The 15,339-nt window shown below is 42.2% G+C and overlaps 1 protein-coding gene across 2 annotated transcripts in view; it reads right to left on the bottom strand.

The window, feature by feature from the left end:
* crip3 (cysteine-rich protein 3) overlaps window positions 1–15,339 on the bottom strand; it is a 127,750-nt gene that overhangs the window by 8,643 nt on the left and 103,768 nt on the right. The window contains exons 7-8 of one of the 2 annotated variants that reach the window (XM_039738331.1): window positions 7,664–7,721; window positions 5,708–5,789 (exon numbers count right to left, since the gene is read on the bottom strand). In XM_039738331.1, coding sequence (XP_039594265.1) covers window positions 5,725–5,789; window positions 7,664–7,721 — 123 coding nt within the window. In that variant the 3' untranslated portion in view covers window positions 5,708–5,724. The remainder of the gene's footprint in view (window positions 1–5,707; window positions 5,790–7,663; window positions 7,722–15,339) is intronic. The other variant, XM_039738330.1, reaches the window with a different exon arrangement.

The following is a 15,339-nucleotide window of genomic DNA, read 5'->3' as shown; positions in this document are numbered from 1 at the left end:
TGTTGATGTCTATCACAAAAGTAATCCTAGGACATGGTTATAAAAGTCAGTGGCAAGAACAGTTGACAGGGCAAAGACTAAGGCATTCATGGCACACTTCATGGTTTTCAGACTTGGCTAAGTTGGCTAAGCTAGATAAGAAATAGGTAACAGTCATTAATGAAGAAAGAGGTCATTGTGGAAAATGCCTACCTTAATGGCCTCAAAGATGTTATGGCAAACCATTTGACAATTCAGATTGGTTTGGTTGGCAGCAGGCAGCTTAGAATAATTTTAGGAGGGACAAACACGCAGCTTCAATAAAGGAGGAGACCATTCATAAATAGATTAAGCATACCATACATAAGGAACTCATAAACCAAATGTACTCGCATTCATTTGTACAGACAGGGCATAATACACCTTAAAATACTGAAAGATGGACGGAGAGAAAATATTTTGTGGGCACACTAGGGCGATGATTTTTTTATTAAAGCAGAACCTGAAGGATGTGTTCAGTTTACTAGAGAAATTACACTCCTTAGCCCCCGGCCCATCATTCATCCATCAGTCGTGCTTATGATCAAAGAAGCAGTACAATGCAGACACCATCCAAGTTGTTAAACATTAAGCCACATTTTTGTTCTAGCATGAATATGCAAAATTCTCAAACTCCCATCACCCCTTACAGTTTTGTTTATTTAGATACGGCTAATAGCCACATTTCCTGGAATGTCTTAATGGAAAGTGCTGTAGGAGTGGAGTGAGGTCTCCACATGGTGGGAGTTAGTAAAATTAACTACTGAGCTGCCATGACTCTTCTTAGTTGTGGTGATAGGTATAATGGTAAGGACGTATGCTAGACATGTTCTGCTGAAAATGTGCTGTGCAGAAGCCCACTGCATGCAGGTTCTGGAGGACATGCTGGATATATAACATTACAATTGGCCCAGGAATCCTCCAGGGCCTCCTGTTGTTGCTAGAGAAAAGGAAATCCGATTTAGGCCTGCTATTATCACCATCACCTTCACAGGTGCAAGGAATTTAACAAAATGGTTAGCATGAACTTTATAATATTAAACAGTGCCATAATAGGAAGTGTGAATCTCACTGTCTATGTAAAGTGTGATCATTCTTCCAAAAATCTAAAATAAAAATTCCCAGGGAAAAAACACCTCCACACAGATAAAATGGGCCTGGATGAATGAGTGAGGGAGAGTTCTCCATAGTGTTGCCCTGTCCGGGTTTAGTTCCTACTGTTGATCCTATGCTGCCACACTCATTCTGCCGACTTGTAATTGGGTCCAGGAATAGAATAAATAGTAAATAAGCACACAAAAATGATTTATGATATTTAGTGAGAATTTTTTTCATTCATAATAAGTCCCTCATATCTAACAATCTATAAATTAATTTGATCTAGACGGAAAGTTGAAAGTAGACTCAACATTCTGGGATGAAGAATGTTTACAATATAAACACACAAATTAGTGCATTAAATTAATATGTAACAATTTTAACTCTCAAACAGAACAAGTCATGTTACCCAGCAACATTCTTTTACTTTTTTCCCCCATTATGTTCCAGGCGTCAAGTTAACACTTTGGAAATGGCATTACATTTAAGAAACTAACATAACATTTTCATTTTAGACTGAGAGAAAATATACTGCTCACAAAAATTAAAGGAACACTTTTTGATCCGAGTATAGCATCAAGTCAGTGAAACTTGTGATTTATTGATCTGGTCAGTGAAGCACCAAAGGGGCTTGTTAATTAGTTTCAGCTGCTTTGGTGCACTAGAGGGGCCACAATGAGACGACCCCCAAAACAGGAATGAATGGTTTAACAGGTGGAGGCCACTGACATTTTTCCCTCCTCATCTGTTTTGTCACTCCTTTTGCATTTGGCTACGGTCAGTGTCACCACTGGTAGCATGAGGCAATACCTGGACCCTACAGAGCTGGCACAGATAGTCCAACTTCTCCAGGATGGCACATCAATACGTGCCATTGCCAGAAGGTTTGCTGTGTCTCCCTGCACAGTCTCAAGGGCATGGAGGAGATTCCAGGAGACAGGCAGTTACTCTAAGAGAGATGGACAGGGCCCCTCGTAGAAGGCCCTTAACCCATCAGCAAGACCCACCGGTATCTGCTCCTTTGGGAAAGGAGGAACAGGGCGAGTACTGCCAGAGCCTACAAAATAACCTCCAGCAGGGCACTGGTGTGAATGTCTCTGACCAAACAATCAGAAACAGACTTCATGAGGGGGGCCTGAGGGCCCGACATCTTCTAGTGGGCCCTGTGCTCACTGCCCGGCACAGTGGAGCTCAACTGGCATTTGGCATAGAATACCAGAATTGGCAGGTCCACCACTAGCGCCCAGCGGTTTTCACAGATGAAAGCAGGTTCCCCCTGAGCACATGTGACAGACGTGAAAGGGTCTGGGGAAGTCATGGAGAACGTTATGCTGCCTGTAACATCGTTCAGCATGACCTGTTTGGCGGTGGGTCAGTGATGGTCTGGGAAGGCATATCCACGAAGGTACGCACAGACCTCTACAGGCTAGCCAACGGCACCTTGACTGGCATTAGGTATCAGGATGAAATCCTTGGACCCATTGTCAGACCCTATACTGGTGCAGTGGGTTCTGGGTTCCTCCTGGTGCACAAACATTCCCGGCCTCATGTGACAAGAGAATGCAGGCAGTTCCTGGAGGATGAAGGAATTGATACCATTGTCTGGCTCCCACGCTCACTCTTCTGACCTCAATCCAATAGAACACCTCTGGGTGTGACATTATGTTTCGATCCATCTGACACCACCAGGCTGCACCTCAGACAGTCCAGGATCTCAGTGATGCCCTCGTCCAGATCTGGGAGGAGATCCTACAGAACACCGTCCATCGTTTCATTACGAACATGCACCTCAATGTTGTCAGGCATGCATACAAGCACGTGAGGGCCATACAAACTACCGAGTATGATTTGGAGTTGCTGCAATGAAATTTGGGAAAAAATAGACATGCCTGCCGCATCATTTTCATTTCTTTGAATTCAGCCCTCTGTAGGTTGATCATTTTCATTTCCATCAAACGATGTGCCATCCTTTTCGTTCCTAACACATTACCATACCAGTCCATAGCAGTAGAGATAGCCAGCAGGATTTTTTTTCCCATTGAGATCTGATGCGTTTTCAAAGTGTTTCTTTAATTTTTTTGAACAGTTTATTTTGAGGTACAAAGTGAATTTATATTTCAGTATTGTTTTGTATTGTGGTACAAGGCTGCTTTAAAACGGGAAAAAAAAAAATCTGTATTCTGGAACTGTTCTTTTCCAAGTGTGGAGAAAGTTGGTTCTTGACAGGTTGGTGTGAAATGAGGGCGTTATAAGCAGCTATTGGACAACTGGCTGAAATGGCTCTTGTAAAACACAGCAGGAATCTGCTTCTGCATGTTGAGCCTGAGCTCTAGGGCACTGAGGCAGGGACACGGATAGGAATTTCGTCAAAGCCACCTCAAGGCAATCAAGGCCCAGGCTTTAAGCCACTCTTGAAATTGCTGACAGACTAACGAAGAAAAAAAATGTTTCACTGAAAATTAAACAAAGCAAAGTGACTTAACATTGTGATACTAGAATTAACTGTGCCATGTATAATGATGTGTGTAGCTGTGGGACTGCAACTCTGAGATTTATAAAAATTAATTTAAAAATATATTAGCTTTCATACAATAGTTAGCATGGAGTGTTCATTCCAAAATTTCAGGAGGGAATAAAATGGTTACTGTGTAAAAACAAAGGGGTCACTTTTTTATACACCAAAAACACAACACACGAGCTGCACAGTTTTTATTTGCACTTTATGGTTAAATTGAAAACAGTCTCTAGCAGTCACACCAAAAGGCACTGTTCAATATTTCAGCATTTTTCTGCCAACGGTAATGGTAGTTAATGGTAGAAAGAGCACCACAGATGTGATGTTTGCTCTGAGGATGTTGATGAAGAAGTTTAGAGAAGGCCAGAAGGAGTTGCATTGCGTCTTTGTGGACCTGGAGAAAGCATATGACAGGGTGCCTCGAAAGGAGTTGTGGTATTGTATGAGGAAGTCGGGAGTGGCAGACAAGTACGTAAGAGTTGTACAGGATATGTACGAGAGAAGTGTGACCGTGGTGAGGTCTGCGGTAGGAGTGACAGAGGTGGGATTACATCAGGGATCGGCTCGGAGTCCTTTCTTATTTGAAATGGTGATGCACAGGTTGACAGATGAGATTAGACAGGAGTCCTCGTGGACTTTGATGTTTGCTGATGACATTGTGATCTGTAGCGATAGTAGGGAGCAGGTTGAGGAGACCCTGGAGAGGCTCTGGAAAGGAGAGGAATGAAGATCAGTAGGAACAACAGGGAATACATGTGTGTTAATGAGAGGGAGGGAGGGCATGTGGAATGGTGAGGATGCAGGGAGTAGAGTTGGCGAAGGTGGATGAGTTTAAATACTTGGGATCAACGGTACAGAGTAATGGAGATTGTGGCAGAGAAGTGAAAAAGAGAGTGCAGACAGGGTGGAATGGGTGGAGAAGAGAGTGTCAGGAGTGATTTGTGACAGATGGGTATCAGCAAGAGTGAAAGGGAAGGTCTACAGGACGGTAGTGAGACCAGCTATGTTATATGGATTGGAGACGGTGGCACTGACCAGAAAGCAGGAGACAGAGCTGGAGGTGGCAGAGTTAAAGGTGCTAAGATTGGCATTGGGTGTGACGAGGATGGACAGGATTAGAAATGAGTACATTAGAGGGTCAGCTCAAGTTGGATGGTTGAGAGTCAAAGTCAGAGAGGCGAGATTGCATTGGTTTGGACATGTGCAGAGGAGAGATGCTGAGTATATTGGGAGAAGGATGCTAAGGATAGAGCTGCCAGGGAAGAGGAAAAGAGGAAGGCCTAAAAGAAGGTTTATGGATGTGGTGAGAGAGGACATGTAGGTGATGGGTGTAACAGAACAAGATGCAGAGGACAGAAAGATATGGAAGAAGTTGATCCGCTGTGGTGACCCCTAACGGGAGCAGCCGAAAGAAAAAGGTGGTAATGGTAGTTTTGAACAGCAATACTAGAAATGCAGTGTGCAGGCTCTTCATGGTCACTTCCAATTTTCTAAATGAATCTCACAGTCAGTTTAGGATGCTGTACAATTTCATATATCCATCACCAGTACAAAATCAAGGTAAAATATTTCTGAATCAGATTTATGATCCTTATTGCTGATCCTCTATTGCACTATATACAGCGGCAAATAAAAACAGAAACTGGTTTAACGAAACTTTAGTCAAGTTCAGCTATAAACAGGTATATAGCATTCTAAGAGCTGAACTTTTCATTTGGGCTCCTGCATGCAAAAGCAAAATATTTCTATTTAGTTACATGGGACCTGCACTTGGTTTACATTTTCTTTCTTTCATGAAACCAACTGCCAAACAATCGGCCTCTTAAATACCTGTGTTTTAAGAGGAAAACCATTTAAATTCCAAACATTGAGCACACTCCCCTAACATACATTAATTTGAATCACATTACAGCACCCAGATTTAGCCTGTATTACTGATGCAAAGCAGCACAGCCAGAAAAACAATATGAATAACTTAGTGTATTCTTGCATTTTCCATGAGATTTTAAAATTATATATTTTGAAGAATGATACATTATCATTATCCAATAGAAAAATGAAACATTGGTAACATACCTTGGCAATCGTGTCCATTACAAAAGAAGTTGTTCATTGTGGTTATCATAAATATAACACCCAACCTCTCCAATGTTGACACCTGCAGCAGAAAAGAATGAATGTGAATGCATTATTTCATTTGAATTGTGTGCCCTTTACTTAACATTGTATGGTGGATGTTAACTAAAACGCAATGAAGCGGTGCTAAAGACAAAACATTCCTTGTGTGTGGTCACGAGAGAAGAAACCAACACTAATGCAGTACTTTAAATGCAGGTCTTGAGCTGGCAGAACTCAACGTCATTCTAAAAATCACATTAGAAGAAAGAAGTAAGGGGACATTTAAATGACTAACTCTATAAAATGGAAAAGCATCAAGCAATGCAAGTAGGATTTTGAGTCAAACAGAACCCATTTTCTCACACATATACGCTACTGTAAAATCATTTAGGAAGAAAAATAACAACATTTTTGTCATAATTATCACTTACTCCCTATTGGGCAAAATTCATAAAAAACTGTAAAAAGCAGTTAGCCATCTTAAACCATAAACTTAAAAAACAAAAACAATATAATAAATTATTTCTATGTAATGGCAGTCATATTGAAGAGCATTTTTCTGCTATTGAGTTAAGGTAAACTGGTGACATCCATCAGATTCTCCACTGCAGTATAATGCTACAGAAAATTCACAATATGATTATTAGTTCACAACAGGATATATCTGGTACATCTTTATCTATCCATCCATCCATCCTCCAACCCGCCATATCCTAACTACAGGGTCATGGGGGTCTGCCGGAGCCAATCCCAGCCAACACAGGGTGCAAGGCAGGAAACAAACCCCGGGCAGGGCGCCAGCCCACCACATGGCACACACACTGGGACAATTTAGAATCGCCAATCCACCTAACCTGCATGTCGTTGGACTGTGGGAGGAAACCCACGCAGACACGAGGAGAACATGCAAACTCCACACAGGGAGGACCCGGGAATCGAACCCGGGCCTCCTAACTGTGAAGCAGCAGTACTGCAACTGCGCCACCCCATTTTTATCTATTATAGTTATAATTAAAAAGGCTCCTAAAGAAGGGATATGTGTGGCTAAGATTTAAGGGGTTCCATATACTGCATCACCACTCTACTCTTTACATTTAAACTATTTTGTTACCCTGGACTGCCTGCATTTTGCTGAAAAACATTAAAAGACAGCACACGGGGAAAAAAAAGAGATAGGTGGCAGCAGCAGACTACTGTGTGCAGACAAGGCAGGTAACATTCCCAATAAAAAGAAGGCTGGCTGTTGGGAGCAACTGGTAATCAATACTGAGTTGAGTTTGCAGGGACTGAGAACATTCATTTACTCATGTTTAATTTTAATGTGTAGATAAACATTTAATATTTCATTTAAAGTCAATGTTAAGTATAAAATAAATGTCTTCTCCGTGACCTGCATGTACACATTGCCATAGGTGGCATTCCTTAAGACCCGCATAACATAATTGGGGCATTTATTTAGAAGCAGTTCATTTAGTAACTCATCCAGCATTCTGTTTACTATCCATCCATTATCAATGCTGGCATTTCCTGCATTTTGGACAGGCCAACGTTAACAGCTTTAAAGCCATCCTCCACTGTCCTAACTTTGCAGCAGCTACTTGTGGTGCCGTCTCTCCTTGTTGAATGCACCAGCCATCTCTCGACTCTCGTCACATGCAGTCTGGGACCGCTGCAGTGCATGCGTGGTTGAATTAAAGAAACTGTCTAACAGATCAGTATTACTGTTGTTGTGGACAATAAAGGACAAAAAAAAAAAAAACTCCATAAATACAGTACTGTACAAAACGTTTAAAGCTTTCATCCAGAAACAGTACAGAATGGTTTGACTTGAGTGAAAAATAACGTCTTTGTAATTGTAAACTACTGTGAAAAAAGCAATCTAGTGTTTTTTGGAGAAAAAAAAAATGTGAATACCTTTCGGCCCAAAGAGATATCCATAGCAGGGAACATGGCAATATGGTTTTTCATCATGCTGTAGAGAAAAAGGAGGGGAAAGAAAAACCAGTAGTAAAGTACTTCCATTTTCTTTTTACAAATACCTGTTTATACATATTTACACACTGCTACTGATAATGAAAACAAAAATGTTTCGTATTTGTATTACCCACATTATTTTTAGTTATATTAAAATATAATATTATAATGAATATAACACTCATTTTGTAATTAAAATGGTATAGTCTACTAGTGTACTAAACTGGTGACTTTCAGGGTTTTTATTTTTTCATTTTGATCCAGGTGAAATATCATAGTAATCAATGCCACACATCATATAATCTACAAATACTCTCATATCCTTAGCCAAGCACAAATAAAACACTCCTATATTAAGTACTAGCCATCCCCTGCAGCTCTACCCGTGTAGAAGTGAAACAGGACAGTGAGGAGCGCCTTTCCTGACGTCACACTTCCCACTCCCCTCGGCCCGCAGCCTCTGTCTTGGATTTATGCAAATAAATCTCTCCTGCAAGCGAACTATGATTCTTAGCCTGATGTGAGAAGTTGCAAAATCAACCGGATTTTTCAAGCAAATTATAGAATATAAAAAACACAATCTACAGTAAATCCGTTAAGTAGTTCTCTCATTCGCTAGTTAAGCAGAGGTAAGGAACGCCCCGAGGCTGGAATGTAAGTGAGGAGGGTGCGGCCTTGCCTCCCTCCCCTCAGCCCACTGTGCGTCTCCCGGATTTGTGTGAAGAAATCGGGACCGGAAGGGAACTATGATACTTAGCACAATGAGAGAGGTCGCAAAATGAACCGGAATGTTCAAGCAAATTATAGAAAAAAACCCAATCTAAATCCGTTAAATAGTTCTCTCATTCGCTAGCTAAGCGTAGGTAAGGTGCACCTCGAGGCTGGCACATGAGTGAGGAGGGCTCCGCCTGCCCTCGGAGCGCTGCGTCTCTCTTGGATTTGCACAAATAAATCGGTACCACAAGCGAACTATGGTACTTCGTGCGATGAGAAAAGTTGCAAAATCAACCAGAATGTTCAAGCAAATTATAGAAAAAAAAAAAAAAAAAAAAAAGATCAAATTTTGTTCTCTCATGAAAAGAAGACAGATAGATGTTGGATTTCATACATACATATATATATATATATATATATATATATATATATATATATATGGATATATATAAATAAAATGCATGTATCTCTCTATATATCTATACTAATAAAAGGCAAAGCCCTCAGTGACTGACTGACTGACTCATCACTAATTCTCCAACTTCCCGTGTAGGTAGAAGGCTGAAATTTGGAAGGCTCATTACTTACAGCTTACTTACAAAAAAGTTAAGCAGGTTTCATTTCAAAATTCTACGTGTAACGGTCATAACTGAATCCAACTTACATACACATATACGGCCATAGCCTGCAGCTCGGTCGCCGTGTGAGGCGGAGTTGCGTTCCGAATCATCACACCTCCCATGTAATTGACTGCCTGCCCATATAAGGTAAATATTCGTGGGTGAAGGACTGTGCTTAGCATATTCATAAGTGCAGCTACTGCGGAAACCCACGGACGCTGAACAAGCCTTTGTACACATATCACTAGGAAAGCAAGGTGTAAAGCTTAACTTTAAATTAGGTTCATAGACACGTTGCTGCTGGCGTTTGTCATGCCTAAGACGAATACGATATTCGCGAGATACAACTTTTAAGTGCCGGGTCTGAGCGAACATTAAATAAAGCCGTGGACATTGCGAGATCGCACGAGATAACACAAGCACAGCTGAGAAGCTTCGATGCATGTACTCGGAGTGGCTCACATGAACTGACTTTGCAGGACTGGGAAAGGTTAAATTACGTTCATAGACACGCTACTGCTAAATATTCGCAGGCAAATCCACAACTTAATACCGGGAATGCCTGTTCAACATCTTAGATTCACGAGTACTGATTTGGGTAGTGAACCATTCGATGAATGAAACCTGTTATCTTTACAATGGTTGACAAACACGGAATATAACTTGAACACAACACAGCCTCCTAATATGAACCTGATTGAAAGAATTAATGATAATCAAATCCTTGATGACAGCAACAAAACTATTACATTGACAATCATGTTACGTTATTTTTAAAATGTTTCCTTTTCATAACTTCTTTAACACACTACTTCTCTGCTGCGAAGCGCGGGACAGACATACAGACAGACAGACAGACAGACAGACATACATACATACTGTCACACATGGGTGATTAGGAGGCAGTCAAAGAGCCTAAAGGTGAGTAAAACATTGCAATATAAGGGGTTGTCACGTGGTACTTACCTGAACTCTTTTCTCTCATCAACAGAAAACAAGAAGGAAAATAATACTGCAACTTCCGGGTTCCAAAATGGCTGTGATAACGTCACTTCCGCCACCACTGATGATGTCACTTCCGGCCCCCAAAAAACACCTCACTTCCGGATCCTGTTGCCACATCACCACATTGCCAACCGTTTCCTGTCACATGTGTTTTGCTTCCTATATAACCGCCATTTTGAAAACAGTTCATTGTACTTTTTTTTTTTTTTTTCCTCTCTCCAAGGCTTTGAATCATTTAATTTTCTTATTGTCTGACGACAATATACAGGGACGGTTCCCAAATCTTTATTTTGTACTTTGTGACGTTTATTTGATCACAATTGTAGCCGGCAAGATCTTTGTTCCAGTATGTTTGAGGAACAGGACCTAAATACAGTTCTCTCCACCATAATGGGAGATCTACAAACTTTAAAAATTCAAATGGGAGAGACGAGGACCCAGTTAGCAGAATCGGAGGCTCGTGCTGCAGCAAGAATACGGACGGAGGTCGCTTGGTCACCACCCATTGCTCTGACAACTTTAACGGAATCGGATGACACTGAAACTTATTTTTTGATCTTCAAACGTACCGCTAAGCGGAACGCATGGCCGAGGTCGGAGTGGGTGAACCAACTGGCTCCCTACCTGAAAGGTACGGCGCAAAGGGCTTATTATGATTTAACTGAGGAGCAGGCTGCTGATTATGACGCTCTAAAAGCAGAAGTATTCAACGCTACGCGCATCCCTGGGGCAGCAGGCAAGAGAATGGAGGGAGTGGCAGTTTGACCCAGAGAGGCCACTAAGAACCCAGGGCTTCGAAGCCTGGGGAAAGGTCTGTCGTTGGCTATGGCCTGACATAAATGATTTCCATAAAATGGCCAAGCTACTTGCGTGTGAGACCTTTGTGCACGCCCTCCCTGAACATATTGCCCAGCAGGTCCGGAAGCATACCTTCAAGGATATGGATACTCTAATAAAGATCGCGGAGCGTCATTGGGCGGCTTGAAAATTGGGGCGATCAGAACGGTTCTCTCGCTCCTGAGACACCCTGACAAGCTCCCGAACCTGCCGTCCGTAGAAGGGACAGACCAGCTAATCCCCCCTGCTGTTTCAAGTGTGGGGAGATTGGACATCTGTACATATGAGCCCATGGATTGTTCGTTGGTGAAGGGAGAAAAGTATTGTGCCACAGTGAATAACCCTTTGTCTCTTCCTTATACAGGTGCAGTTATTATAAATGGCAGAAAGGTAAGGGCTATGTTTGATTCTGGGAGCAACATTTCTATTGTTGCTGCCCGTTTCGTTTTACCACAACAATGGACTAAGATCAAAACTAGTCTTAAATGTATTCATGGGGATATCTGGTATTATAAGACAGCCAGATGTGTAGTGACAGTAAATAGTATCCTGACGAGCAAAGCTATGGCTGTATTACCGGATCCCCTGTTTCCAGTCATACTTTGTAGCGATTGGAGTGAAATTACCAGCGGCAAAAACCTAACTGTACCAAAGAAACATGTAGGTTTAGTAATGGAAAATATTGATCCGACTGCCTCCACGCCATGTCCCACAGTAGCACGGGCTGATACTAGCACCCAATCTGAAGAAAGCTAATACAGTTAACGTGGAGGACGTGGAGGCAGAAGCCCCTCCCCTTGAGGTCACGCAAGACCCAATTCAAACTTTAATTTCCCAATTCCTTTTAACACCTTCGTCATTTAAAAGAGAACAGTGGAACGATGATTCCTTAAAATTTGCCAGGAATGCTATAGTATCCACCGAGGGTTATAAAACTTTGGATCCCATGCCACCGACGCCGTTCTTTGTTATTAAAATTGAATTATTATATAGAGTGGCAGATCACGGGAGCGAAGTGCGAGCATCGTTGTTAATCCCACGCACGTTTCAGCGAAAAGTGTTCGAGTTAGCACATGCTCACCTTCTAGGAGCCCATTTAGGCTCCGAAAAAACTTTTGAGAGGATAAAACTCAGATTTTATTGGCCGGGAATAAATGAAGAGGTCCAGCGATTTTGCGCTTCTTGTCCGGAGTGTCAACTTCGCCAGATTCTAAGAAGGACTCGAGCTCCTCTTGTTCCCCTTCCCCTTATTGATATTCCACTTGAAAGAGTCAGAATCAATCTCGTAGGACCCTTGGAACCCTCGTTAAAAGGATTTAAATATATTCTGGTATTAGTTGTGCTTTCCAGAAGCTGTTCCATTGCGCTCAGCTAATACTAAAAACATCGCACGGGAGTTAGTAGGGATATTCGCTCATGTTGGGATCCCCAAAGAGGTTTTAACAGACCAAGGGATTCCTTTCACGTCAGAGACGTTCAGGGAAATCGCTAAATTACTCCGTATAAAACATCTGAAAACGTCAGTCTATCATCCCCAAACTGACGGGCTGGTAGAACGTTTTAATCAAACCTTAAAACAGATGTTACGTAAGGTAGTTGCTGAGGATGGAAGAAACTGGGATTAGTTACTTCCCCTTGTTTTGTTTGCTTACTGGGAAGTCCCGCAGGCCTCTACAGGTTTTTCTCCTTTTGAATTATTGTATGGGAGACTACCCAGAGGGCTTTTGGATATGTTAAAAGAAGGATGGGAAGAGGAGGTCTTCCCTACTTCAAACATTCTTGAATATATCGCGCAATTACGATAGACTTGAGAAAATTAGACCAATTCTAAAAGACAATTTGGAAAAAGCACAAGCAGCGCAGTCTTGTTATTATAATAGAAACACCACCATTCGGGGGTTCGGTCCCGGGTGATCGTGTAATGGTGCTCGTCCCAACCTCCCATTCAAAATTGTTAGCACATTGGCAAGGCCCTATGAAATAAAGAAAGAAAAGGACTCGTGGACTATTTGGTTAAACAACCTAATCGTTGACTGAGTGAAGCGTGTATATCACATTAATCTGCTGTAACCGTGGAAGGACAGGGACATTGATCCCTCCTCCGGACAGCATAGTTCGCTTTTCACGTCATGTGTACATCTTAATTTTAGTCCTGATTTGACACCTGAGCAAAGACAAGATCTCGAACGGGCGATCCTGTCTGTCCCTAAAGTTGTGGACGAGATACCAGGACGTACTGCGTTGATTGTTCATGACATCATTACGGACCCTGGAGTGATTGTCAGAGAGAGACCTTACAGGCTCCCGGAGGCAAAGAAAGCGGAAGTGGAGTTGGAAATTAGACGAATGCTAGATCTAGGGGTTATTGAAGAAAGTTATAGCCCTTGGTCTAGTCCAATTGTCTTAGTTTCTAAACCTGATGGCTCGTGGAGGTTCTGCAATGACTTCCGACGACTTAATCAGGTCTCTAAATTTGATGCGTATCCCATGCCGTGAGTGGATGATTTACTTGATCGGTTAGGGAACGCTCGATTCCCAACTACTCTTGACATGACTAAAGAGTATTGGCAAGTTCCCTTAACAGACTCCGCTAAAGAGAAAAATGCTTTTAGTACACCCAGTGGACAATGGCAATGCAGGGTCCTTCCTTTTGGTTTGCACGGGGCACCAGCTACTTTTCAACGTCTGGTAGACACACTGCTACGGCCCCACAATTCCTATAGTGCCGCCTACTTGGATGATGTTGTCATTTATTCCGGCACATGGAAGGATCATGTATCGCAGGTTAAAACAGTGCTCTCCACACTAGCATCAGCAGGGCTTCGTATTAATCCGAAGAAATGTTTCTTCGGTTTAAGAGAAGCCAAATATTTAGGCTACGTGGTGGGTGGGGATATTGTTAAACTGCAATGTAATAAAATTGATGCCATCATGAATTGGCCCCGTCCGATGAATAAGCGGCAGGTACAGGCATTTTTAGGGTTGGCGGGTTACTATCGCCGTTTTGTACCGCATTTCTCTGAAATTGCTTCGCCCTTATCTAATCTAACAAAGAAAAGTGCGCCAATAAAAGTGGTATGGGACGATTCGGTTGACAAAGCGTTCTGTGACTTAAAATTGGCCCTTACGTCAGCACCTGTATTAAAGTCTCCTGATTTTTTTGTTCCTTTTACTATCCAGACCGATGCATTGGCCACAGGATTGGGTGCCGTGCTGAGCCAATGCGTCAACAGTGCTGAACACCCCGTTATGTACCTTAGCTGGAAATTGTTGGAACGGGAGACCAAGTATGCTGCGGTTGAGCGAGAAGCCTTGGAGATCAAATGGGCTATCACATCTTTAAGGTACTACCTATTGGGACGCGAGTTTACTCTGGTGACGGATCATGCAGCTCTGCAGTGGATGTTCATCGTTAGTCTTGGAACAACCGCATCACTAGGTGGTTCTTGGAGTTACAACCTTTATCGTAGAGGTTCCTTGCAAGCCAATGCAGATGCTCTCTCTCGTGTCCACGAACTCGCGGTGCAGGTCGGCAACTTCCGGGTTCCAAAATGGCCACGATGATGTCACTTCCGGCCCCCACAAAACACCTCACTTCTGGATCCTGTTGCCACATCACCACATTGCAAACCGTTTCCTGCCACATGTGTTTTGCTTCCTATATAACCGCCATTTTGAAAACAGTTCATTGTACTTTTTTACAAGGCTTTGAATCATTTCATTTTCTTATTGTCTGACGACAATATACGGGGACGGTCCCCAAATCTTTATTTTGTACTTTGTGACGTTTATTATACATACATACATACATACATAATTAACCTGGGGTGGGGTGTAAAACTCACCTGCTGGAGGGACCACTAGGTCCAATTTCAGCCACTTCCTAAGTTAGAGTGCTAGTGAAAAACACTTCAAGATCATTTGCTGTTCAGATTCAGATTACTTCATAGCTTATTATTAAGCAACCAGCTGACAATTTAACATGAGATATAAAGAAAAAACAACAGCTAATATGGTTCTCTTTATACCAAGTGCTAGAAGTGGGCTGATACTTTAACTGCCGGTACGGAGTACAAATGAGTATGTGCTGGCACTTCCCATAACACACATCCCACTACCAACCCGTATTTAGAGTGGAAATTTGTCCCATTAATAAGCTTTCACATTTCCAAGGGGAATCCCAGCAAACTGCACCCCAGAAGCTCTCTGAAATAGTTAATTTATATTAGCACGCTTTCAGACCTTCTGGGAGATCCCAGCTTAATCCCCTCTGGTCTCCTTACAAACTGTAATATCAGCATTGCAATTACAACAACATATTTGCGGGAGGAGGATGAAGAGGGCAAAACAGGGAGTACTGCCACCTCTTGTCCCCCCAACTTCAGCCACTGTTTACACTGACATGTGTTTAATCGTAAAATTTTGGGTTCATTAAAATAA

The sequence above is a fragment of the Polypterus senegalus genome, chromosome 16 (assembly GCF_016835505.1).
Source record: "Polypterus senegalus isolate Bchr_013 chromosome 16, ASM1683550v1, whole genome shotgun sequence".
Lineage (NCBI taxonomy): Eukaryota > Metazoa > Chordata > Cladistia > Polypteriformes > Polypteridae > Polypterus > Polypterus senegalus.
The sequence above is the reverse complement of the archived record's forward strand: the minus strand, read 5'-3'. Positions and strand labels throughout refer to the sequence as shown.